The sequence below is a fragment of the Argentina anserina genome, chromosome 6 (assembly GCF_933775445.1).
Source record: "Argentina anserina chromosome 6, drPotAnse1.1, whole genome shotgun sequence".
Lineage (NCBI taxonomy): Eukaryota > Viridiplantae > Streptophyta > Magnoliopsida > Rosales > Rosaceae > Argentina > Argentina anserina.
The window spans coordinates 720,140-746,923 of NC_065877.1; the positions used below are offsets into that span (position 1 = coordinate 720,140).

A 26,784-nucleotide genomic window follows, 5' to 3' on the forward strand; every position below is an offset into this window, starting at 1 on the left:
TCCCACTTTTCGGAACTACGTATACAAGAGCACGACACGTGTCCAGTTCTCTCGTGTTAAGTTTAATTGTTTACCATGTAATGCGATTTATGGCTGCTCAGTGCTTCTAAATTCAACTGTTTAACCCAACTTCACTGTGGCAACGACATTTGATGGCAAGTTCTGATAAAGTCGTGTTCTCCGAAAGCCAAATTTTAAATTGATTATGTGTCGATGAATGATTAATGTATTTTGAAAAGGAAGGAGACGGAGGACTACCCCGACGTTAGGCTGAAAAACAATAGTTGGGTTGGTTTTCAAATTAACGGCATACTGCTTCTAATTTTGGACTTCTTCACTTTTCGAGGGCAAACAAAATGAAGAAATTAAGTCTGTCCGATAGACGGTAATATTGCTAGCAAGCAAGAATGAGAGCTGAAAACGTATTGTGGTGGAACTTAGTATATATTATACGTACGTAAATGTAACTACAAATCGATCAATATTGTTAACCTAGTATTCATCTTTCTTGCCCCAAGATTTGAGGAATAACAAAAAGATGAATCCGAAAAACAAAGCTGCTGCCCCTCCCACAACAATTGCTAACTTTTTCCCGTCGCTACCTTTCTTATCTCTCTGTTCTTCATCTGCATGCCAAAAGAATAGCCATACCTAATATTAGAAATCCCAATCTACAGCACGGAATCAAATTAACAAATAACATTTTTAGCTCCATAACATTTTTGGACGAGAATAATTTACCTGAGTGTGACTCGTCATCTGGATGATAAGCAAAGCTCAAGAAGCACTCCGCCAAATAAATCTCACCGGAAAGCGAACCACCGCACTCTTCCTCAGCAACCTGCACAGCACTACTCACACACTCCCCACATTCACAACCCCCCAACCCTCCTTCACATTGAGCCATCACGTCAATCAACTCATATCTCGTCTTGCAAAACCCTTCACCACTCACCACACCGCTCTCCAAAACTCCAAATGCTGCACTCCTCATCTCCTCAAACCCGCCCACACCCCCGTTGATGGATCCACCACCCTCGCCGCAGCTCTTGTGCAGCAATCTTTTCTTGCCCGAGTAATCTGAGTCAACCCCCTCGAGCTTGTATCGCATGTAGCACCCGTGGAGCTGAACCCTAGCTGCCACAGATTCTCTGCACATTGTTTTCGAGATATCCGGAAGCGTGTTCACGCAGCTGTGACACTCTTGGTTAGTGATGTCTCCCCGGCATTGGTAGACACCGGAAATCTCATCGTCGTCTGTTGATTCGGTGTGTTTGAAGAACTTGGACTGGTTTGAGTGGGCGGTGAGCTCTTGGAAAAGAGATGTGAGGGTTGGAGCTGTGGTTGTGAATGTTCGGTTTGCACAGTTTTTGTAGACTAATAAACTGTGATCGGAGATCGATATTACAGATGAGATAAATAGGGTCGCGAAACAGAGAAACACCGCAGAGGTTGAATCCATTTGGGTTTTATTATGTGGAGGTTGAAACCCAGGTCTGAAGAGGATGCATGATATAAGTTGAGGCAAAGTTAAGAGAACTATGAGCATTTTATGATTAGTCTTTATATTGGTTAATGCGCGCTTAAGGCTACTAGTCCTACCCAACTGTATCTAACTTGGAGAAAGTTAGATTGCATGAAATTTCTTTACCAATATATAGAGTGCGCGCAAAGTTATATGCCTATACAACCTTGAAGGCGCTACAACTGCTTTGAATTCGAACCAGGCTGAAATATAAAGTTACTAAAGCAAGGAGAAAATAAAGATGTCTTATATATGGTTAGGAGTTAGGTATTACCATTTTGAGTTTTGTAAGGCTATTGGAAGATCTTTTTCCTTTAGATTAATGCAACGAAACTTGTGTTACGGAAATTAGTGCAAAAGTGTGTTGAACGATTTTACGAATTTGGTAAACAAAAAGAAAATCATTTGGGACATCATATATAGTAGGGTGAGAGATTTTCTAATGAGGACTATTTTTTTAGGACTAGTTGAGGACTTTTTAAGTAATTGTTAATAAGATATATTTTTTCATCACATTTTTTCATCTCAACCGTTTAGATTTTAAGTATATAAACGTAAATTAAATATACAAATTTTCAGCAAATTTAGTGATCATTAAGGTATTAAAGTGGATTAAATAAATGAACGAATCAAAATTATAAAACTTAAACCGTTCTAATTCATAATGAATAAATCACATTCAAGAATGTCTTACGATATCAATTTTAATGAAATTTTGCATAGATAATCTACTCATATATATCTAAAAAGTAAATGGTCAAAATATGCATATGAAATTAAAGAGGTCATCAACAAATCATCAACAACATGGTGCTCATTCAAAAGAGCCCCATGCTATGGTTATACAGTTTTCAAAAGAAAATGTAGATTGCTCGAACTATATATAGCACAATCAACCAAAACCAAAACCAAAACAATAAGACTGATCCCTTACAGGTTATAGGATTCATACCAATTTGTTAGTTGGCTTTTCATTTATAAACGTTTGTGCTAGGGAGTTACGTGTTTGCAATATGTTCATGCATGTAATCTGTCAAATTTCTAGGTTTCTCTTGATTTATGCATGTGCAAGAATCTTCTAAAAATCAGAATCAAAACAGCTTTCTAGTTCAGAAAAATCAAATGAAAATTTACGTACAGTTCTTTCTAGACACTAGCTAATTTGAGAAAGGCGGGAAATTAACTAAACAAGTTAAAACAGCAAACAAATGTAATATATGGCTTATGAAATTAGTTACTGTGAACGTGACGTACACATGTGTACGTAATTGGCTTATGATTTCTAGCTTGTTTTCCTTAATGTCCACTGACCAATGAGGTGAAATTTATTTTCATCTGATTGAGAGTATGTGAAAACAACCCATTGTTGATCAGTGTTGACCTAATTTCCATATAATTAATACCCAATAAGGTATATTTTCTTTTAACAACCAAATTTACATAGATCTGACTGCAGAGAGTCATAACAAGCCAGCTAGGCCCTTTCTCTTCCTTCCCTGCCAACTCAATTTGTTATGAAAGGTTACGAATGGTGCTAAAAACCTCATGTGTAACAACCTTCCCTATCACCACGGATACAATATAAGCCTCTGTCCACAAACCATTTTCAAGTGCCGCACATCCTCTCTTCATCTCAGCACCCGTTCGGCGGCCCGGTCACGACTATCGTCGGTCATCTACCACCGTAGTAGTCGTTGTCGTGACCGCCTAAGTTATCAATTTTTCAATCTAGATCTATAATCCTTAGAAGCATATGTGATTTCCACGGTTTCATTGCTCATTGTCGTTGCAACCGATACGTACCACAATTAGTTGCATGCTGCAACTGCTTTCGTTCCTAATTGTTGTGCTTATTGCGACAACACAATTAATCCCACTCATCCCCACCACCGCCACCACAATGCCTAAGCAACCGCATATGTCGCCTTTCCAGCTTCTGGAGATCAACCTGATCTCGGCGCAGGACCTTGCTACGGCGTCTAAATCCATGCGGACTTTCGCCGTCGCGTGGGTGAACCCTAAGCGGAAGCTAATCACACGTGTAGACCAGAACGGCCACAGCAACCCTACGTGGAACGAGAAGTTCGTCTTCCGCGTCGGCGAAGACTTCCTCAAGGACGACACCTCCAAGATCATGATCGAGATCTACGCCTCCGCATGGCTCCGGGATGTCCTCGTCGGCACTGCTGCGATCGTCGTCAGTAATATTCAAAACAACTCCAAGATGCGGTTTATGGCTATCCAGCTCCGGCGGCCGTCCGGCCGCCCTCAGGGGATTCTCAACGTTGGCCTGGGTTTGTTGGACAACACCATGCGTAGCATGCCTCTCTATAGCGAGCTTAGTACCTCCGCCGTCGGATATCGGGATATCATGGACGCAAAAGGCAATAAAAAGTCGTCGAACAACAATGGCTCAAAAATGGACGATAAACTTAACGCGTTGTATCGATCCCAGAGTGAGAGGACCACCAGCGATTACGGCTTTTCAAAGAGCAAGCCGGCGAGCTCCATATCCAATGCAGGTAACAATTACACAAAGAAGGGTCCAGGCTCAATCTGCATTGGAAGTTCTATTGTGAATGGTTCGGAGCTTAGTTATGCTACGAAAGATGAGACCCCTAAGAAGGGTGGAACCCCTAAGAAAGGAGGGACTCCTAAGAAAGGTGGAACTCCTAAAAGTGGGACAAAGACCATTAGCAACCCAAACGGCAATGGCTCCATGGTAAATGGTGGCTCCATAGTGAACGGGTCCTTGTGCTCCGACGTAGGGCCGTCACCTTCTGTGGTGGCTGCCGCCATTGCAAAGGGAATCTACCCCTTGCCGCATGGGGCGTCGAATACTGAGTCAGGGAGCTCATTAATGGATGAGTGGGCGGATGAGGACAGTGTGGAAGGGTTGAAGACCAAGATCGAGAGGTGGCGCACCGAGCTGCCACCAGTGTACGACACCAAGAATTCGAGTCAGAACATGAAGTTGATGCCATCGACGCACCGGAGCATCATCCGCCCAAGGCCGAAGCGGAGGAGCCGGAGTAACCGCGCAGGGTTGTTCTCTTGCTTTGCATTAGGTTGCGAGATTTCTATATCTTGTGGTGGCAAAGGTAAGCCCAAAAAGAGTAGTGGAAAAGTTCATCTTAGCCCATCTGAACTTACTTACGATGATGACTCCTACGTACAATAACACACCTTAAGCATTTCTTCCGGGAGGCTAAATCAAATGTTAATATCACAACTTTGGTGTGGTTTAAAATCACATTAATTTTGTTGGGGTTGAACATTATCGAGTCGCTTGGGCGGAGATCGATTGGTGCTTAGAGTTAGATGAATTGAGGGTGTGACACTGGTCAAATATCAATCAGGGGCTAAGAGCCTCCTCTCTCTTGATTATGCTAATTCTTTTTCTGCTTTTTACTTATTATTTGATTTTCACTGTTCACAATTGAGAGAATGAGAAGGAAGATAAGAAGTATGTAACTCGTCTCATTTTCTTTTGCAACAAATTGTAAAAAGTGGATACAAACTTTTCTTTCTATTGGTGTAACATGTAATCTTGTGTATATTATGTACTTTCAATAAACGATCATCATCCCTAGTTTGATTGTTCAGTTTTGTTGCAATGTGATCGTGGTACGTAGTTGCTTTCGTTACAGAAACAACGACCTTTTGAATTATCTAAGTCTAGATACTATTAATTATACTCTTCTCACTATTTCTTTTTAACAGTTCACATTTCACTAATCAAAGCCGCAATCTAGAAAATAGTACGTACATATATATACATCAAGTCAGAAACTTTTGGATTTAAATTTTACAATGCTATTCCTGCGGACAAATTAACTGAAGGCCGTTTGCCTATAGTAAGTTAGTAACACTTCGCGCGATTTCCCAAATCAGAATAAAAGTATACATAATTACATATAATTAGTTCTTAGCTATCCTGGCTTATCATTCAATCACACGTACTTCGAAATTAGATGGATATGCATTGACATATGGCTAACCTTATAGAACCAATCTCATGCTAAACTTACAATTTTACAAAGTCACATCAAGATTGTCCTAAATATATAATTAATCAGTAGGAATCATGTTAGTAACATCAGTTACATCACTAACATCATTTGGTAGCTAGTGTGTCAATAACAGCGTGACTTCAATTAGATAAATTAACGAGCAGAACAAAGTTCGTCGAGCTATATCAATGAGGATCGGAGGATTGAACATACATATCAAATTATCAATCTTATATGTATATATATCTCTCTCTCTTGGATGAGATTAATTCGTAGACCGTATAGTATATATATTTTGAAGGATGCATATGCAACTTTGGTAAAGCTCTCAAATTTCGTTACGTCTTATCCATATACTACTGGAATGGCTTATTATTGTTTTCACAAGTGATTGGTGCACCATTTGAATTTGCCTCAGGTCGTTGTATACTTTTATTCTAGGAGCTCCCTCCACTGGTTTTGTAAAACCAATATATAATGTACCGTTCAATATTTAGCATGTATATGGGAATATGTATTTAGAGAAACCCCTTCATCTTTGCATGCACCTAAGTATCTATATACTTAGACGCATGCAGTGAAAAGATCAACCTGGCAGATTTGCCGCAGATATATACGTATACGGTATACCTTAATACCTACCTGGACTTGTACAGATCTCACTGAGGTTTGGTTTTGCAGAAAGCTCAACACATTTCCTGAGGGCTGAGGCCACGCGACTGAAAGCCGGGTCATTAATTCATTATTACTAATGTCACCGGAATTAATGTCCGATGTCAGACTGAATCAGACTATCAGAGGGTTCAGAAATCAGAACTTGGCTCAGTGTTGTTAATTCACTTAATTGCTCTACTTCATTTATGAAGAAGTTGAGGAAGACCTTTACCACAGGTCCAGTGTTGGCATAAAATGCTATTGATCTCTCTTCCTCTTGTGGCTGAAAATAAAGGGAAGTCGGCCATATATGATCAGTAGTACAAGCTTCAGATGCAGATTCCTGGTGCGTGTGTACGCTAGTAATGAAAAAATTGCTTTCATTACTAATTACTTTCTTAGAACAAATAGATTGAAAAATTGTGCAAAGTTTTGTGATCTTGATCATTTGAGGGCACTAATTTTAGTACTCACCTCAGGTATTCAAATCTCATGTTCGACCTTAGTACAAATACACTAACGCGACTAATATAAGTCACACTTATATATACATGCCACATATTACACGTGTGGTACTTCTTTAATGATATTAGTATATATTTTTACTGTGACTGTTTCTGATTGGTTCTTATATACAAATAAACGTTTGTTATTTTCACCGCGTGCATATTAATTATACCATGACGTAATATGATTGACTGAATACACCACTACTGCCACGTAGTGTGATGGGTACACAGAATAATTACTCCACACTTAAAGAATATGTACTTGTCGGAAAAAAGAAAAAGAGAATTTCATGTAACCCCAATTGAAGATAGAGTTAAAGCACGAAATTAGGTTTTCAAATCATTTGCTTTGCAATTTTACCCTCAAAGAGAAGAAAGAAGAATAAAAGGAAAAACGACATTTTCGCTAATAGCATCCGCATCCCAAAAAGGCAAAAGGTAAATACTTTTAACCAAGAACCTAAATTTACTGCACCAATATCCCAAAGAAAATGTTTCTTTTTCGTTCTTTTACCCCCCACACAGTCCTCCCACCTCAGCTCAACAATTTTCAAGAAAACGAACTCCTGCTGACCTGTACAGTCACGTGACCAGCACGCCTGAAAGAGTGGAGTGATGGGGTCCACTAAAACTCTTATAAAAATAACCCTAAGAGAAAAATTACTGGCATTCTCTTATCAATTTCAAGACTTAGCTTCATTCACAAGTAGTAAGTTTTATTAATACAAAAAGGTACCTCCTTTTGATCACATAGAATTTCTGATTCTCAATACATGTCTCTTGCTTCTTCATCTTATTGTTGAATTTTTCCTTGAATTTTGATTACCCAACACTGTCAAAAATTGGTTGTAGCTTATGTAGCTCTATTTTTTCTTTATTGTTTTCACTCTTTACAGTCAAATACTATTCAATCTGAATTCACATTTTATTTATTTATCTTGGGTACTGTGAAAGATGGGTTCTTGGGTTGTTTCTGGTCATGGGTTTATGTTTTTTTTATGAGAACCAGGGAGGGGTTTTAGTCATGGTGAAGATATTGAAGGGTTTTAATGTGTGGGTTTGGTTTTGGAATTGCTTCAGAAGATTTTGGTTTCTATTTGTGCTGCATTTTCTGGGTAACCCAGATGGAGTTTCTTGAGAGAATTCTGGTGGGTTGTGAAATTGTGATGTATGTGATAGTGGGTTTGATGTGGAATACAATAAAGGTGATGACTTGGGATCCCCAAATTTGTTGCATTTTCTGGAGAAGAAAGAAGAAAGGTAATGAAAATGGTGGGTATTGTTTTCTGGGTTTTTGGCTGTCTGTGTGTGTGAAAGTTTGTGTTAGTTTAAGTTTAGAGTTACATTTTGAGTTGGTTGCTTAGTTATTATTTATTAGACTGGGAAAAGAAATGGTGCATTGTGTGCTTGTGTTTTTTTCTTTTGTTTTGGTTAGTGGGAAGTCTTGTGGCAGAGGAAGAGAAAGCCTGGGTTTCTGTTTTTACTTGCATTTTCTGTTGTTTGTTATTGTTTTGATGGATATATGAATGACATTGCATGCAAGTGTGTTTGATTATGGTGGAACGGGTCTTGTGTTGTGGGTTTACAGATTGTGAAAGTTTGAGTGACTTCTTTTCTTTTGAGATTGTGCTATGTATTGTTGGCTGCTAAGCATGAGAGAATATAAGGTGAGTCTTTCATCTTGATATGACTTCTGTGTTCTAAGCAAAAGAGACTGATATCTCTGCCCCTGAGCCTCAAATCCAACAAAGTTAACGATTAGCAGTGCACTTGCAAAATTTATGGTATAACTGATCTCCCTGTGCTTGCATTGCTTCAAGGACTCCATCAATTCTTACTAAATAAAGCATCCATAATAAACTGGTTGTGTGTAAAATGTTAAGAATGTATGTGTTGTGTGCTTTATCTCACAAGCTGCACATTCTTTTGCAGGTAGCAGCACTTCAATGCTCTGGAGCATAAAGAGCCAGTGGCCTTTGAATTAATAATTCATAAACTTTTGGATTGGGAATGGGTCTCAGTAAAAAAGAACACCTAGTCAAGGCTTATGAAGCTGCAAAGGCCTGGGGTATCAGTAAAGAAGAAGTCAAACCTGTCCTCGTGAACTTATATAGGGCCATTGACGGGAGATTGGAGGATATTGCACAAGACGACTACAAGATTCTAATCGAGACATACTTTGAGTTGAAGGAGAAGGTAGTTCCTTGAAACTTTTATGTGTGTGTGTGTGGCTTTTGTGTCTCTGTTGGGAAGGAACTATAAGCCTGTGTTTTAGATAGTAATTTAAGTGTTAGATGAGAACTTTACCTCCCAGTTTAAGATTACTAGAGAATAACTAATTTGCGGAAGATGTAATTTGTGGTGTAATTAGCATGATAAGAAACAGTTGAATGGAACGAGTTAAGGTTGACCTTTTACCTTTCCACTAAACAGGTGGAGGAGGACGAGTACAGAGATCAGAACCCGCGTAAGAGACGTTGTGTGGCTGATGAGGAAGACCATACATCTCCCAGAAGTTCTGAACTATCCCTCAGACATTCCAGTGGTAATAAAAATGACCCACCTACTAGTCATTTGGCATCTGGAGACGGATCAGTACATATTAAGAGGGCATCAGCTTCTGCATTCGCGAGTAGTAATCACACGAACAATTCCAAGAAGCCAAAGGACAAGTTGTCCACAGATGATGCTACAGTTTCTGCAGAACGAACTTCAATCAGGCGTGCAGGTACATATTTTTTCTTTCACCTGCATGTATGTATTAATTTACTATATAAATTTGTTCTTCCTGTTATTTCTTGGTTGCATCTTTTGCTGGGATATTTCATGGGCTGCAAAATTTCTGGTATTTCTTGGATGCTTGAATAATGAAGACAATAGGGGCCTCTACGTACATGATACGTTTTTCCATTACTCATCCTATTGAATTAGCCTTGGCTTTTACCTGCTTGTTACAACAGGACCGGCGAATGGAGCTGCTAGAATACAAAGACCCAAGCCAGACCCAAATGCTACATCAATCACTTTGGAGGATAAGAAGCTACCGAAATATATACCAGACATAACAAAATCAACTGAAAAGGTGGCAATATCCTTGGTAGATGAAAAGGGAAGTGAGAGCTTGCCAAAGTTCAATTACATCCCACAAAACACCATATACGATGATGCCCATCTGAATATTTCACTGTCCCGTATTGCGGATGAGGATTGCTGTCTGGATTGTTCTGGAGATTGTCTTTCATCACCAGTACCATGTGCATGTGCTCATGAAACTGGTGGGGAGTTTGTATACACACCAGAAGGTCTGCTGAAAGAAGAATTTCTATGTAAGCGTCTGTCTGTGATATTGGAACTGGAGAAGCAGGAGCAGGTTTACTGTCTAGATTGTCCCCGTGAGAAGTATAAGAATGCAGACATGCCGGAACGCTGCAAAGGACATCCTGTCCGGAAGTTCATCAAAGAATGCTGGCTAAAATGTGGATGTGACATGCAATGTGGAAACAGAGTCGTACAAAGGGGGATTTCATGCAAGTTGCAGGTTAGTTTAACCTTACCTCTCTCTTAGATATCAAATCTTGCTAAGTAAGTAGCATCAAAAATGAATGGAAGCTTCTTTTAGAAAAAGAGTTCTAACTACTCCCCCCCCTTTTTTTTTCTGCGACTAAATTAAAGTTTGATACTTTCAAATTGTCTCAAAATTAAATATTCGACAGGTATATTTTAGATGAGTCTGCAGAGGCTTTTACCTCTAACAAAACTGTTCCTATCTTAGTTATTTTCCGAGAACTAGCTAGTGGAAACTGCATATCTATGCCCACCGAGATTCTTTCTGATAATGAGATTCTAAAATGAGTGCAGTAGAATGAGTTTTATCACTTAATTGATCACGTAGTGTCTTCTTGAAGCATTAACTGCTCGACCACATAAAAGCATAGATCAGCTTAATGCCTCCTTTCAGTTATTTTTATATTAACAATAATGTTATTTAGGTCGTAATACTGTTGGATGAAGATAATTAGTCATCCTAACAAACTATACTTCAGGTGTTCTGGACTACTCAAGGAAAAGGCTGGGGACTGAGAACTTTAGAGGACTTGGAAAAAGGATCCTTTGTGTGTGAATATGTCGGGGAGATACTGACGAATACAGAATTATATAATCGGAATATGAAAAGCAAGGGTACTGGAAGACACACATACCCAGTCACGTTGGATGCAGACTGGGGATCTGAACAGGGTCTGAGCGATGATGATGCACTCTGTCTGGATGCGACGTTTCACGGAAATGTTGCAAGGTTTATCAATCATAGGTAATATTTTTCGGTTCATATGAATTTCTTTATCTTAGTTTGTTCATTGCTTGGCCTTGTGTTTTTGGGGTTAAGCAGATCTGCATAAAAATCCATTTTTGCACCAGTTTTTGTTGCCTGTAGTTTAGAACTTAGATTGCAGAAGTTCATGCAAGTTCCTCACTATTCCTGACCTGGTTGTAATAAGAGCAATGTTCAATTCATTACTATAATTTTGCCTCACTATTCCTGACTATTATTTTTGTATATTTGAGATGATTCCATAGCATCCTAATTTGTCTTGAAAAAAGACCCTAATGCCTTCCATAGTTCCATAGATAGTTATTGATGGTTTTATTCTCTCTATTTCTTTGTCTTACTTTATATTTAATTCCCTTGACAATTCCAGATGCTTTGACGCGAACTTAGTTGATATTCCAGTTCAAGTGGAGACCCCTGACCGCCATTATTATCATGTATGAATTTGCCGCTTCCTTTCTAAATGCCTGCACTTGCTCAATTACATTTATGATGAGACATTTTGACTGGTCTTTCTGTTAGACCGTGATTGTGTGAAGACGCAGCCCTGACTATCTACTCATTCGATGCAGGTTGCCTTTTTCACTAGCAGGAAAGTGAAAGCCCTTGAAGAGTTGACTTGGGTTAGTGATCTTGTTTCTTATCTGCTACTTGGGTTACCTAATTCTATATAGTGTTAGACGTGCTCTGCAACCTGTTGAATATCGTTTCCACAATTATGTATTGTGATCCCAATTGACTGATTCCACGAATTTGAATCAGTCAATTTGGATGATGTGCTTATGCAAAGGTTAAACATCTTTAATGATAAATATCTGTGAAATTGTTTTTTTTAGGATTATACTATTGAATTTGATGATGACGAGCATCCTGTAGACGCATTTTCCTGCCTCTGTGGCAGTCAATACTGCCGAGACACAAAGCGGAAAGGTTGGTGTATCCCATCGTCTCCTTTTCAGTTTCCTTGACAAATGTGATTGGTATCTTCTGCTAAATCAGAAGAGATGAACATGGTCTCGGTCATATACAGTTCATCTCTACATCTTAGCTCCTCTTATAGCTTCTGATATCTCATGTTGATGTGTTTATATGTGCAGGGAAAAAAGTGGTGAATCTTGGATGACCAATGACAAAGTCTTGTACTTAAACTTGCTTTAAATGGAACGGAATTCTCTTTTCCTTTCAAAAAAAAAAACTTGCTTTAAATGGGGTTCATATTGTTAACTTTCGAAGCACATATGTGGCTTATGCCACATTTGCTGCAGAACTACAGAATTTTTGTTTTTTTAGTCTTGTATTGTTGTTTGTTCAGTTGAGATTAGAGTGTTAGATAATGTTAGACAGATATCATAGATCAGGATGCAAAGGTGCCTGCTCCTTGAGATTTTGTAGGAGTGTTGTACAAGGGTTCTGTTCTTTTGAGTCCGCTCACTCCAACTCCAATGTTATTGACATTTTAGACAGCGATGGAGTATTCGAGTTCTGAGCTCCTGATACTGATAGTCTTAAAGAGATCAGACATATTTTGTAGGTCATATAGGTAAGGGCATATATGATTTTCTGTCTTCAAAATGTCACTGAGAACTGATTTAAGTCACAGAAGTGACGGTTCTGCTTATGCTATGATAAGTATGATCTATGGGATTCTATGCCTCCCGAGGAAAAGCATTGTTCTAAATTGTTTTCCAGGGATGATTTTTTCTTCTGAAAAATGTTTTCTTCTTTTATATCCATTTCTCTTCAGCCAGATGATGTAATAGTACGAACAATGAAAGGAAATTTTAAAATAAATTTTTTTTGAGGGGAATGAATAACTTCATTTGGTAACAGCCATGCACGGCCACAAGGACCGGACCAAACAGATAGAGAGACAGATTCACTCCAAATAGAAGTTACACTAGGCAAATAACGGCGTGTGAAGCGCTTAAAATAATTTCAAAACAAAACGAAGTATAGATATTCAATTGTTGGACAACGCTTCTTGAGTAACTCCAGTAAAGTGAGCATCCTACTCTTCTGTGTTTCTGGTTTCTGACCATGGTTCTTATTTGATGCAGATAATGCTGGTGTCATTGTGAATCCAAAAGGTGAAATGAAAGGTAAAAGCATATACATCAATCTTAATTTATAGAAGTGTATCAGAACTTTCTTACTGATGTTATTCCTCATGCACCTGAGTTTGAAGTCTAAATCATATTTTACTGGTGCATGCAGGATCTGCTATTACTGGACCTATCGGAAAGGAATGCGCTGATCTGTGGCCAAGAATTGCAAGCGCAGCTAATGCCATAGTTTAAGTGCTTCAAGCTTCAATTTAGTTTGCATTTTGCAACAACAGCCTTCTTGTGAAAGAGCCTTAGATCACCACCTTAGACTGTTGGTACTATATTTCCATTATTGTGTTGCTATCATGGTTACAGTTACAATTGGCACTCACAGGGATAAGTCAGTGCCTTGTGGATTCGGTGGCCTTCATTCTTTGTTGCTTGCACCTTCGTTTGTGTCTTTACTTTCTTTTGTTCAATGTTCTTTTTCATCTACCTTGAGTATTCCCCAAGTTTCATTGATGAACTGATTGTTTTGAACAAACAAAGAAGGCTATGGGTTTGTCTTAAGGGTAGCAAAGTTTTACTGGAAATTTGAAGCCTCATCATATAGGATATACTGATATAGCATCGTTAACAGAAAAGTTTAGGAGTAATTCATCCAACTCCTGAAGTCAGATTATTAAAGCCTTTTCTACTGTCACTCTTATCAGTCTAACAAGCTGAAATGAACTGATCATACAAACAGAAGCCCTAACCGTGATGACGAACGAGGGCCTCATTTCATCTTACCCGAAGCACCCTTTTGAAGCTTAGCACAGTATTCGAACAAGCTTCCATCGAAACAGCGCCTCACAGCTTCCTTTGCCAAGTAACCGTGTTCATCTTTTGCCAAAACATATAGAACTCCCCATTCCAATTTGGCTGCAACCCTGCAATAGAGTGAGAGATTAGCTGCGGCGTTTGAATAAGTATGCATTGTGTGTTCAAGAGGAAGAAGGAGAGAGACCAGCCAAAGAAATCAAAGGCGTCACGATTAGCTTGAGTCATGTGCCATAGTTCCTTAAAGCTAAGCTTATCAGGGACTGTTCGCGCATACTTGCTGAACAGGTTCTCAAGGTGTGCAGGGATATACCTACATCATAGTGATCAAGGCCGGAAAACAGTTCAGCTTTGGTCAAGAGTAACTCAACCGGAAACTTCAACAAATTGGTTTCTCACCTTCCCTCTGTATCATAAATCCCGGAATCACTTCCATGCTTTGCCTTATGTATGTTTCGAATGTGAATGGCGAAATAGGGTGAAGGAATCCATGTCTGCAATTAGAGAAGACCGATCGACATATAAGATAAGAATTCTAGCTCTAGTTATTTTGGCATATGAATACACCAAAGGTAGGAATTGATGCGTGAAAAACATCAAATTTGATTACAACTTACAGGAAGAGTAGCATAACTCATTGCCGCATGAACAAGAATCATGAAAATAAAAGAAGCAACCGGATTAAACCCGAGTACACGAAACCCTGCATTAAGAATATATCATCCAACAATTAGATCTACAAAACTGTGACCTTACAAAATCAACTACTTAAAATGTATGATGGCCAAACATGACAAAGTTAGCTCAATCATAAAACCACTAATCATGGATATTTACCAAATTTGCCCAAAACAGAAGTTAGAAGTAGAATTTTACTCAACCGAAGTTGCACATGCCTTGATCTTGAAAGTAAAAATTTTCATTTTCTGTAAACGAAACTTTTCATTTGGTGAGTCAAATAGTATGCTGATGATCATGACTCATGAGCCAACACAAGTACACGAACATGTATCAGTATATGTACCTCTGAATGTCTCGGAAGGGAAGATGATACCATCATTGTCTTGGTCGAAAAAAGCTACATGCTGTTGAAGCACAGACATATTCTGATGTTTATGAGAAAATGTCCCATTGATATTCTCCATATCAGGTGCAACCATAGCTCGAGGCATGTCTTAAATCATTGAAGCAAACAACCCAAATCAAATAAATCCATTTATAGAGATGAATAACGCATTTAAGGTACGTTGATTAGTTTCATATGTAGTGAGAGATCAAAGATGTCTCACTAGCTCACATAATGAAAGAGCGAGTTCGTCTATAGTTATATATGATCTACATTAACGTATTAATGCATTGATGAACTGAATAGAACTCTGCTATGAAATAATATGCACGTAAGAGTGAAGATTACAAGGCTTCGGAAGCTTGGTCTCCAAGTCACTGCGGACCTTCCTCTCCCCTGTGATCGGTGCGTACTCGGCCACCGTGGCCATGGCTTCCTTTGATACCGCCTCCGGTTGTGGCTGTTGCGTCTTCTCGACGGTCGCCATCTCTCTTTCTCTCTCTCTCTCTCTGATTTTGCTGGATTTAGTGCTGCTAATCAACTTTGCTTAGTATACTGACTATCACTATTAATTAGATTTAAGCACAACAAACTCCATCTGACTCGCATTGTTTATAGCTACTTACAGTTTGGATCTTAAACTAGACAATTACACGTAATTAAACCCACTTTTGTATTCTTGTAATAGCACAATATGATTAACAAGTAACAAACTGACTATTCCAAATTGGGTTCTGTCATATATATACACTATTCTTGTCCGTACATGCTAATAAGCTAATTGTAACCTTAGTTTATAGCTCCAAAGCTCCCAAACAATGACCACAGATCAACTTTGGAGGGTCGAATGCACATACTTACGTACCCCCAAGTTTACGTTAAACTTGCGCTTTCAACGCAGATATATAATCTTAACGATTGTAGCTTGATTCCTGAATAAAAAATCCATGTCTTTGGTTATGTATATGAGTAACAATTTCTCTCGTCTTTAAAATATCAATGGAAGAGAGAATGGAAACTTCTTTTGGAGAGAATATTCACCCAAAAAATACAGAAAATGCTGATTTTTAATGGGAATAAGCAAAAGAGGAGCATAGTCTGCACAGAACTTTAAGAAGTCAAAATTGACTTAATTCAGATGATAAATCAAACAAAAAAGGAAAATTAAAAATTGAGAAGAAATCACAGCTGTTAATTACTCACATATTAACGTCAACGTACGGCCAGAATCCAAGGTCAAATTCTATTGGTCGCAGCTCTTGAACATTTTTGCTGAAATCCAGTGAGACAAAACAAACACGACTACGTTGTTCTTCTCTCTTTCTTGTTCAGCCGTCGTACGTTGTATCTTGTTAAACCCACAACAGCTTTTTGCTGCCACAAAGTCTTGAGCTTTCTGGGCTCAAGTTTCAGTCTTTTTCACTTTGGGTAAGATTTGCTCACTACCCACTTCTTAATTGTTAGTTTTTACATCTTGTTGTATCCAAATCAATCATGATTCCTGGAATATTTGTACCCAATTCAATGTTTTGCATGGTGATTATGAACTTGGAACTTGATAGTTTGGTTGTGTACTGGTTTATGTGATTTAGTTCATTGACTTTAGTTGTTTAAGGATGATTAATGAGGTTGAAAATTTGGATGTGGAAGTTGATTTCAGTTAGCTTCTTAGCTCATATTGATGTCAGTGTCTTAACCTTTTGTGAATTTGACTTTGTTTTGTAACTCTCATTTGTTTATAGTTAGTGATCAAATTACACTGGGGTATGTTGGATTTACTGATGAGTTAGCTTAATGCCGTGTATGAACTTTGCAGCTACTTCGATACGAAATTTCAACTGGAGTGTACACTGGTCTAATGCTTATAGAGCTCCCAAAAGGATTCACCTTATGTGTATAGACTTATAGTAAAGAGTTTAGAGTTTTGAGGTGATCAGATTGTTATGCTTGTGAATTGTGATCTTGTACAAGTTAAGATTAATGAATTGGTGTGTTCTCTCAAGAACTTTAAGTTTTGAATGAGAGTGTGTCTACCGACTAAGCAGTACTGGGTGATGAATGCAATTTCTTGAAATGCCTGAAATCTGTAGCTAGGTTGTTCTGGTTTTGGGGGGCACACATGTTATGGCAATATGGCTATCATATGATCCTCGGGAGTAATAAATTATGATGGCAGTTAACAAGTAAGAAAGAGTATAACTGGTATAATTATCTGGATGCTCTGCAAGTAGACTGTTTAATCAACTTCTTATTGATTTCTTGCTATATTCGTCTTTATATATGGAAGTTGGATTGAGTGAATTTCTAAAAATGGTAAATTGTTGGGATATGTGTGGTCTTCTCTTCTCTGTACAAGGTTTGGTTTTTCATTCATATTCATTTGGGATGGAAATCTTTGCTGTACCTTCAGAAAAAAAATCCACAGCTGAAAAGATGGAAACTCAAAAGTATTGTTTAAGAGAAGATAGGAAGTGTAAGACTCTGCTCATGGAACTGTGAGACTTGGTTTAGGCATGTTGACTTTATAGAAATGGTAAAACTAAAATTTTACTAACATCGAGTATTCTTTGACATTTCTTCTCACAGATTGCAGAGGAGCCCTGTGAGTGGTTTAGTGTGAATTGTCGCCAGAACGGGATTTCAAATCTCCTTATTGTGTGTTACCAATGAAGAATAAGTTTGTGCGAGGTGGCTGAGAAGAAACTTGTTTGCACGTTCGATATCAGACGCTAGTGACATACTGTATATTTATTTTCTGGATCAGAACCAAATAGATGAGTAATATGGGGCCTTCCAAAGCTATGTCTTCAGCATTTCCAAATCCCCCTACCCCACTGGATATCAATTACTCCAGATTGCCAGATTCATTTCAGGGTTCCGCACAAAGAGAAAAGCCTATGCATTCAATGTTACCACAGCCTTCTTCCCTTAGGAACTCAGTCTCAACATCATCCATGCTTCCCCTTGACAATCGAATTTCTTCAGTTTACCATCATGAAAGACATTCCCGAAATTCTCCATTCAGTAAGTTGCCAACTGATGGAAAATCATTGTCACTTACCCATTCAGAGTTACAGTCTACACCAGTGGCCAGTTACCCTCAAGAACATAGAGATATCTCCTGGTGCCCGGATTCAATTGAGGAGTTTCTGCATTTTCCTGAAAATGTTCCTGATCAGAATGGCCTGGTAGATACTAGTATTGGTGCTATAATATCTGATGATCAAGCTGAAAAAACTGATTGGTCTGACTTGTATCCATTAATATCTTGTGATGGTCCACTGGATCCATATTGGGAGCTTCCGATTGATGATGTTGCTGTCACGAATCCTATACCAGAGGTGAGTCTTTCATACTTTTGTGGTGCCTGTTACCTTTGGCTTTCTTATAGCTTTTCCGATTATCTACAGAGTAATCTGCATTATTATATTGTTTTTTAGTCAGTAATTCTGTTGCCTTATTATAGGGCTTGTAACAATTTTCTTTTGGCTCATAAGGTTTCTTTATTCTGTTTGTATTTACTTCTTAATGAAGTGCCAGGTGTTGAATCATTCTTCTGATATCCTGGGGCAGCAGCCAAATATTCAACAGCATCAACCAGTACCATCTGGAGAGAGAGTTACTAGCCCTGACCCGGAGTCCAGTGCACCATCAACCAAAGCTAGAATGCGTTGGACACAAGAACTTCATGAGGCTTTTGTTGAAGCTGTCGACCAGCTTGGTGGTAGTGAAAGTGGGTGGTACAAATTATAATATTCTATTTTCCATCATTATATCTTGTTATAGTTTGATTATTTCAGTCAGTCTGTAAATTGCAAAACTTCTTTTGTCATTGACTAATAACTTTAATAAACAGGAGCCACTCCTAAGGGTATCTTAAATGTCATGAAGGTCGAAGGCTTGACAATCTATCATGTAAAAAGTCATTTACAGGTACATATCAATAGGTCCATTCTTGACACTGTTCTAACAAGATGGTTGTTAATATATGGTTCATACTTTTGCTGAAACTCCTTTCCTTTTCTTAATTTTCAGAAATATAGAACGGCCAGATACAAACCAGAGTCATCAGAAGGTAATGCCTACCTCCTTTTCTCTTCTGATGACCTTAGCACCTTGAAAAGCCTTGACTTGTGTGATCAATTAGGACTGGCTGCTGATAATTTCAGTCTTCTGGCATATATGATCTTGACTGTTATTTTAACTCTTTGCAATGAAGCAGCCTTGCAATTTTCACTATCTGATAGATAGTTAGTGAAGATAAATTATCTGACAAAGAGAATTACCATATATACAAAAGGCGATCAAGTAAAGTGTCTTGTTTTTCTTTCAGGAATTTGTGAGAAGAATCTGACTCCTGCTGAAGAACTGAATTCTGTAGACTTGAAAACGTATGTACTTTTTCTCAACTAGAGAGTTGAAGATCATAAATATTACTTTTATCTCTATCTTTCTTTTTGCTCTTTTATGTTTCTGGATGTCGGGACCGGGTCTATGTCTATGTTATAGAAGTTCATGTATAAATCAGTGCAAATTTCAATGTCACACGAATCAGTGGGAGATTGCCAAAGCTAAAGTTTATTGCTGGTTAAATTTTACCATTTTTTCTTGAAATTGGAGAACTTTAATGTTCAAGTATGCAACTTGACTGTAGCATTAGCTACTAAAGTAACATATTATCAGTATGTCTACTAATTAGTCTTTGAGCTATTAATTTGAAATGTTCTTGATACATTTTTGTGTACTTGCAGGAGCAGTATGGGGATTACTGAAGCATTGCGGTTGCAGGTAGAACTCCAGAAGCGGCTTCATGAGCAACTTGAGGTATGCATTCGGAAGCCATGGACTGTTTTTATGGCTGTATACAAATGTGCAACTGTTTACATGTTGGGAACTAGGTAGAGTACTAAAGGATACGTAGTATTATATTAATCTGAGGGCAAAATAAAATGCAGTCATACGACCATTAGTTTCTTGTTCAACCTGCTTTTCTGGGTTACATACTTAAACACTCAATTGATGAATCCATGTTCTGATAATAAGACGCGCATGAACAAAGGGAGAGTGCGTGTGGTGGGTGGGGGCCGTCACGTATTCTGATATCATAATCTTTCATGTAGAGTCAAAGAAAATTGCAGCTGCAAATTGAGGAACAAGGCAAGTACCTTGAAAAGATATTTGAGCAACAAAGGAAGATGGAAGACAACAGGGTCAGACCGACATCATCTACCTCAGATGAGCATAATCAAATAGGAACCAGCACTCCCATGGATGAAGGTTCACAAGATGCAAGTTTAAAACAGAAGGCACAAGAATCTGAAACTCATTTTAATCATGATCCCTTAGGTGATGCTGATTCTGGTGCCCTCCCCACAAAACGAGCACGGACTGGATGAATAGTCGTGCCTTGCATTCGCAGCTTTGATAGACAGCATGTACGTATGGTAGGATGAACCAAGGGGACTCAAATCGAGAAACTCTTAAGAGTTCAAGTTTCATATTCATATTATCTAAACTTGACATATTTGCTTTCATTTGAAAGTGAAGACAGGTTACTTTCCTGATTGTATTCTCTGACTAGGTGAGAATCCTTATTGATAGATGGAATATTTCTCCAATCATTGTATTGATGTTTTTCCTCAACTTTGACATCGGCCGATTATCATGTATAGATGTACTACTGGCTCCTGGAGCACAATTGCACAAATGTATAAATAATATCTGGAAATGGCCCTCCAGTTTTTTTTTTTCCGTTAATTTTTATAGATTCGATACCGGATATCTGGGATTTTCAAGTGGTAATAAAAGGGTTTGTGGGGTACTTAGCTGTATACTCGAGAAGACATCACCGGTGCCCTTAACCTATTAAAGTTTAAACAATAATCCAAGATTGATCAGGATTTTCCTTTCTATATTAGGTTTTACTTATTATGCATGCTTCCGGACAAAGTTAAAAATCCTAGTTCAGATTAGGATTCCTATTCCTAATTGGATTATAGACTTAACCCTTGTATATAAATAAGCCCTCCCAATTGGAGTAGAATAAAGACTGAAGAGTCTGTTTTCCTCTTTTGCATCTGATCATACAATGGATTGGGATAGGGACATCGAACTCATATTCATTCAGTTCAAAGATGTGCCTGTAGCATACTCTGTGGAGCTATGTTCGAAAGATGAGACGGTGGACGATATCAAAGAAAATCTAAGGAAGGAATATCCAAATGGTAGGCACATTTTGCCGCAAGAAACCCTTGTTTACAAGAATCAACAACTCAAGGATGGAGACCAACTGGCCAACTATCGTCTCCCCAAGAACGCACTCCTTCACGTAGTTGAGAGGAACACCACGCCATCGAGTCCTGAGATCCTCAAAGTGAAAGAAGAAGGACGGCCTTGGGATTTGGGTGTCATTCAATCAGTGAAACAAGGGCAACTTCAGCCGGTGGATTTATTAACAATGGATGAGCCATTTTACGACAACCCTTTTATCAAGCCTAAACCGATGTACGTCAACCCAAATTCTGCCTCATCTCCGAATCTCAGTGGTGTGCGTCGAAAAATGAAAGCTGAGGATGAGAGGACTGGGGTTTGTGACAAGAGAGCTCGTATGAGCTCTTTACCTAATGATGTAGGTTCCAAGGCCATCGAGCTAGGGAGAGGCGAGTTCTCGCAGCAGCCTTCTGCGGATGAGAGGATTAGGCTATGTGATCAGAGAGATCGTATGAGCCCTCTACCTAGTGGTGTCGGTTCCCACGCCGGCGAGCTAGGGAGAGGCGAGTTCTCCCCAAAGCCATCTGAGGCCGAGAGGACAAGGGTTTGTGACCAGAGAGCTCGTATGATGAGCCCTCTACGTAGTGGCGTACGTCTTCATGCCAGCGAGCTAGGGAGAGGCGAGTTCTCCCCCGGGCCATCTGAGGCTGAGAGGACTAGGGTTTGTGCCCTGCGAGCTCCTATGATGAGCCCTCTACATAGTGGCATACGTCCTCATGCCAGCGAGCAAGGTAGAGGCGAGTTCTCGCCGAGGCCATTTGAGGATGAGAGGACTAGGGTTTGTGACGAGAGATCTCGTATGATGAGCCCTCTATCTAATGGTGTAGCTTCTCATGCCATGGAGCTAGGGAGAGCAGTCAAGTTCTCGCCGCAGCCATCTGCAGGGGTTGCCATGAAGAGGGGTCGGCCTCCAGGAAGTACAAATTAGAAGATTTCTGTTGAGGGACTTGCTCAAGATCGAGCAGTGTGGTTTGAGGTAATAGACTACTGGTGTTGTTAAGATTGACCCATATGCAACGTTGAAAAAAAACGTAACCAGCTGCAAGCATGTGGAAAGTGTTGTTCTATATCGAAACAAGTTTAGCTTTGTAGAGATGAAATTTATAATCAATGACAATGAAGGTTTGGAAATTGAGAAATTTATACCTGATTAGTACATAGGATATGATTTAAGAAATACTTCTGTGCATCTGCGACAATGAATTAGCCTTCTATTATAAGGATATATAGTTATGCATCATCTTGTGAACCTTGATACGAATATACATATAATGAGTGTGCTACTATTTTGTTAACATATCCGAAGTGACTTCATATTCTTTATCGGTGGAAGATGGAGCAATTTCGGTATCTCATAGTCTTTTGCTTAGCTAGTGACGCACTCACGATTCTTGTGTCTACAGTTGCGCATTCGAATCTGTATTAAGTATTGCTAGTAGAAAATTAGATCAATATCGTAGCTCATCATTACCTAAAACCGTCCAAGCCTCGCTATGTACTAGAGATTGCTTGTTAAGTAAAAAAAAAAGTAAATTTTGTATCACTTTCATCTTTTTTTTCTTGGTTTCTTAAGAAATCCCTCGCCCTTTGAGAAATGATTATACGGCTCGAGCCGCGTCGGACCGTCGTGTTATGACGGAAAAGCTCTTCCAACACTGATTGTCAAGGCTCGAACTCGAGAACCTTAAAGAAAAAGAAGCTATTTTCCACTTAACAGCCGGGTTATCACTTTCATGTTTGTGTGAATATGATTAACTTGTTTTTGTTCTTACCCGATAAAACTTTGTCACTCACTTTTATGCTCAAAAACAAACAGACTCACTCAATCTTCTTCTTCTTCTTGAAAAAGCTTGAGAGAGATAAACAAAGCACGATGCTTTTTCAGGTGGGAGGCCAAGGCACTCGCCCCACCTTCTTCGAGATGGCCGCCGCCCAGCAGCTCCCCGCCAGCCTCCGCGCCGCCCTCACCTACTCCGTCGGCGTAACTCTCTCCCTCATCCTCCTATTCCTTCTCTAATTTTCACACTCTGTCGATTTCTTAGGGTTTTCGTTTTGAATTTCTCTCAGGTTTTGGCTCTGCGGAGGCCGTTTCTGCATAGAGTTCTGGACTATGAGGACGAGTTCTTCGCTTTCCTCATGCTCATTCTCGAGACTCACAGCTTGAGGACCACAGGTTTGACACTTTTCGAGGGTTTGTTTTATTCCCGGTTTGATTAGGAGAATTGAGATGTTTGGGATTGGATTGAGTGTTGTTGTTGTGTGGAATTGCGGTTGAAAGATTGGATTTTTTTTTTATTTTTGAAAGAAAAAAATTGGATTTTTATTGCAGATGCTTCGTTTTCGGAGTCGTTGTATGGGCTGAGGAGGAGGGCTGTGAAGGTGAAGGTGCAGAAGGACGATGCGAGGTTGAACTTGGGTGATGAGTTTCATCATTCTGGGTTGGAGAAGAGGCAGAAGGTTCTCTCTGTAGTGTTCTTGGTGAGAATGTGTGTTTATTTTGGTTGTTGTTTGATGATATTCGATATATGAATGAGTGGTTTTTTAGTGGTAGGTAATGGTCATTTGGGCGGTGATATTCGATATATGAATTTCTTGAGGATAGGACAATTAGTAGGTGTAGATGTTGTAAATGTTTTAAGTGTGGTATGTGGTTGATTACTTGAAGGGATGGCTGGAAATGTTAAGTTTATTTACCTTTAATGAGGAGTTTATGATCTATGAATTAGTGGTTTCTTGATAACAATACAATCAGCAGGTGTAGATTTTGTATATGTTTGTGTGTAGAGTATGTGATTGATTAGCTCATAGGGGATGGTTAGAAGTTTTAAGAATACCTTGAAAAGTTTGGAACTTTGCTCCCATATTAACTTTTGGAAGATGGAGCTGATGTGATTTCTGTTATAGCTCTCTGGTCGGATAAAAAGATATAATTTTTGCAATGATGTGAACCAGGTTGTGTTGCCCTACTTCAAGTCAAAATTGCATGCAATCTATAATCGAGAAAGGGAAGCCAGACTGCAAGCAACTTTATGGGGGGATAGTGGTGAAAGATTTGACGATGTTGGCATATTTGATAGAGGCGAGGATTCTGGTGTTTCTAGAGGAAGTTTGGATGTGGAAGCATCAGTTAGGATACGTTTGGCAAAGAAGATCCAGAGATTGATAGGTGCTTGCTACCCATGGGTGCATGCTAGTAGTGAAGGTATATGCATCTTTTAGCTGGACCTTTGCTTGCTCCTACATACACTTATTTTATGTCAACATTTCCTATAGAAAATACGAGGATAGAAACAAAATTTATGCTAGTAAAAACAGAAAAAATCTTCTCTAACCCAGCGCTGATGATGCAGGATTTTCGTTTGCTTACCAGATGTTATACTTATTGGATGCAACGGGATTTTACTCTTTAGGATTACATGCGCTTGGGATTCAAGTTTGTCGAGCTACTGGGCAAGAGCTGGTATATTGTAGCTACAATTTGTTTTGGTTCCTTGGTGTTCTTCTTGTATATAGTGTTAGTGCAAGCAGTGACAGCTTAGTTTTATGCTTCTGTCTGTTGATTTTAGATACAGTTTATGAGATTGAATTGCTCATGACTTATTTTGTGCAATGGTTGAAATACAATATTTTGGTGTCAAGGTAGATGGATACTTCTTCTAGAATTTCGAAAACAAGGAGCCGTGAACGTGGGAGACTACGTGGTCCTCCATGGTTGAAGGTATAACTTCATCTATTTGGTTAACATCTCAATCCAACTTGTACAGTATTGTATTTATTTTTGAACTGCAATAAAGGCTAGTCCATAGTATATTAGCTTATTCATAGTCATCTTGATTTATATCACAACATACCTTAGATGTGCAAGTGATCAACAATTCCGATTCTATTTCATTGGTGATCTATCACATGTGAAATGACACCAGTTCAACTGTCTTTGGGTTCTTCTGGTTATGTGACATAATTTTTCATACACAGGCAGTACAGGGAGCATTGCTCAGTGGTACATACACGGTCCTGGATTATGCACAGACTGGTTTGATTGCAGCAGTGTTCTTTTTTAAGGTGAGTATGGCTTACTTATGATATTATGCCCTTTGTTAATTGGAGAAAGAGGAAGGAAGGATAATATTTAAGCTTGCAAGTTGCTCTTTCTTCAATTGTCACATGTATTTTGATAGAAACAATAAAAGGGAAAAAAGGGGCCTTCAATTGAACAAATTTGGTCAAGAATAAGCTGGTTGCACTTGCACCTATAAGGACATAGCAGAGGTGTAACTGGTTCTCATTTCCAGAGTTTTGTAGATAGCTTGCAAACAGAAAGTCTTTTCCCAAATCGTCTCGGAATGAAAAGTTTAAATAGCCCAATGTAATTATATGTTTTTATATTAAGACAAATAGATAAATTTCTCACATACATTCTCATCTTCAATTCACTTTGAATGAAGTAGCTAATCATCCATTTTTATATTTTGTTTTCTTACGTGGGCCACCGCTGCTAACTAATATTGAATTGATCTAAATTGCAGATGATGGAATGGTGGTACCAATCTGCTGAAGAGAGAATGTCAGCTCCAACCATATACCCCCCACCTCCCCCACCTCCTTCTCCCCAGGTGAAGTGATCTGCAATTTATCTTAGATTTTGCTCTCTAAGTTCCCCCATACCAAGTTCCGTATATTTAGCTGCACTGAGCATCTAGTGATCTGATCGCAGATATAAATTAGACATCAAAATGATGTCACTCCTAGATTAATATGACACTGAGTACTTGCTTGTTTTTCTGCATAGAAATTGCAGTAGTGTTGATATAGTGAAACACCACCTACAATTTTTAGTTTCAATCATTCATTTCCTTGGGCTTGTTAGCACTTCAAGAGTTCAAGTCGCTCAGTGTCTTGCTACTTTACGTAGTCTAATTCATCATTATGAACAGGTTGCCAAAGAGGGGATTCCGTTGCCTACCGATAGAACTCTGTGTCCTCTCTGCTCACAAAAACGTGCGAATCCATCTGTAATTACAGTTTCTGGGTTCGTCTTTTGCTATGCTTGTGTTTTCAAGTATGTTACTCAGGTGAGCTTTCCTGAAGCTGTCAATCTGTAAAATTTGGTCTATGCTATGTTTCCTGCAGACCCTCCCTGCTTTAGTTCATGTTTTCCTTGCATAAGGCTTAGAAAATTATCATTACCAATATCAGAAACTAAATATTTTGTGTTGCTCTTGATCCAGTATAAGCGATGTCCAGTCACATTGATGCCTGCTAACGTTGAACAGATAAGAAGGCTCTTCCATGATGTGTAGAAAACCCAAATTGGTAAGTGGTAACATATAAAAGGAGAAACAATATAGTTCCTCTTCCAGAGGGCTGGTAATGGAGTCAAACATGAAGCTGATGCTAGGATGTAGTATGGGGGAGATAGAAAGAAGAATATAGTTATTCCCTCTTTTTCATCATTTCGGTACTATGTATTTCTGATGTATGGTAAGTTTGCAGATTTACGAAACTTTAGCACTATTTGGTGCAATTTGAATGAGATCTTTAGGTATCTGTATT

At 38.9% G+C, this 26,784-nt stretch overlaps 6 protein-coding genes across 9 annotated transcripts; 4 read left to right on the plus strand and 2 right to left on the minus strand.

Moving 5' to 3' along the window:
- Positions 1-403: 403 nt before the first annotated feature.
- On the minus strand, positions 404-1,494 carry LOC126799966 (plasmodesmata-located protein 2-like). Its single transcript, XM_050527227.1, has 2 exons — positions 742-1,494; positions 404-626 (listed from the first exon to the last, which is right to left on the minus strand). The coding sequence occupies exons 1-2, from the start codon at positions 1,460-1,462 to the stop codon at positions 493-495; spliced, it is 855 nt and encodes a 284-aa protein (XP_050383184.1). The 5' UTR covers positions 1,463-1,494; the 3' UTR covers positions 404-492.
- Positions 1,495-3,443: 1,949 nt separating this feature from the next.
- LOC126800411 (uncharacterized) lies at positions 3,444-4,706 on the plus strand. The gene has a single exon (XM_050527779.1). It carries the CDS (start codon positions 3,444-3,446, stop codon positions 4,704-4,706), a length of 1,263 nt encoding a protein of 420 aa, XP_050383736.1.
- A 3,040-nt stretch (positions 4,707-7,746) lies between these two features.
- On the plus strand, positions 7,747-12,517 carry LOC126798843 (histone-lysine N-methyltransferase SUVR4). Its single transcript, XM_050525906.1, has 9 exons — positions 7,747-7,961; positions 8,634-8,897; positions 9,135-9,429; positions 9,662-10,239; positions 10,745-11,010; positions 11,399-11,465; positions 11,601-11,651; positions 11,865-11,958; positions 12,126-12,517. The coding sequence occupies exons 2-9, from the start codon at positions 8,712-8,714 to the stop codon at positions 12,149-12,151; spliced, it is 1,563 nt and encodes a 520-aa protein (XP_050381863.1). The 5' UTR covers positions 7,747-7,961; positions 8,634-8,711; the 3' UTR covers positions 12,152-12,517.
- Positions 12,518-13,851: 1,334 nt separating this feature from the next.
- LOC126797992 (peroxygenase-like) lies at positions 13,852-24,941 on the minus strand. 2 transcript variants are annotated; one of them, XM_050524797.1, is made up of 7 exons: positions 24,918-24,941; positions 15,310-15,397; positions 14,920-15,069; positions 14,513-14,598; positions 14,295-14,389; positions 14,083-14,208; positions 13,852-14,005 (listed from the first exon to the last, which is right to left on the minus strand). In XM_050524797.1, exons 1-7 carry the CDS (start codon positions 24,939-24,941, stop codon positions 13,852-13,854), a joined length of 723 nt encoding a protein of 240 aa, XP_050380754.1. The 2 variants fall into 2 exon arrangements, with proteins under 2 accessions (XP_050380754.1, XP_050380753.1); XM_050524796.1 differs by lacking the exon at positions 24,918-24,941 and having other exon boundaries at positions 15,310-15,448.
- LOC126797989 (protein PHR1-LIKE 1) lies at positions 16,303-20,746 on the plus strand. Of its 3 annotated transcripts, none has more exons than XM_050524792.1 (8): positions 16,303-16,389; positions 17,548-18,302; positions 18,496-18,694; positions 18,818-18,894; positions 18,997-19,036; positions 19,295-19,352; positions 19,713-19,785; positions 20,082-20,746. In XM_050524792.1, exons 2-8 carry the CDS (start codon positions 17,736-17,738, stop codon positions 20,355-20,357), a joined length of 1,290 nt encoding a protein of 429 aa, XP_050380749.1. In that variant the 5' UTR covers positions 16,303-16,389; positions 17,548-17,735; the 3' UTR covers positions 20,358-20,746. The 3 variants fall into 3 exon arrangements, with proteins under 3 accessions (XP_050380749.1, XP_050380751.1, XP_050380750.1); XM_050524794.1 differs by having other exon boundaries at positions 18,502-18,694; XM_050524793.1 differs by lacking the exon at positions 16,303-16,389 and adding an exon at positions 17,354-17,434.
- Positions 23,064-26,778, plus strand: LOC126797990 (peroxisome biogenesis protein 12). The gene is made up of 10 exons (XM_050524795.1): positions 23,064-23,212; positions 23,299-23,404; positions 23,561-23,709; positions 24,184-24,433; positions 24,582-24,691; positions 24,875-24,949; positions 25,207-25,293; positions 25,758-25,844; positions 26,166-26,303; positions 26,460-26,778. The coding sequence occupies exons 1-10, from the start codon at positions 23,105-23,107 to the stop codon at positions 26,529-26,531; spliced, it is 1,182 nt and encodes a 393-aa protein (XP_050380752.1). The 5' UTR covers positions 23,064-23,104; the 3' UTR covers positions 26,532-26,778.
- Positions 26,779-26,784: the final 6 nt, after the last annotated feature.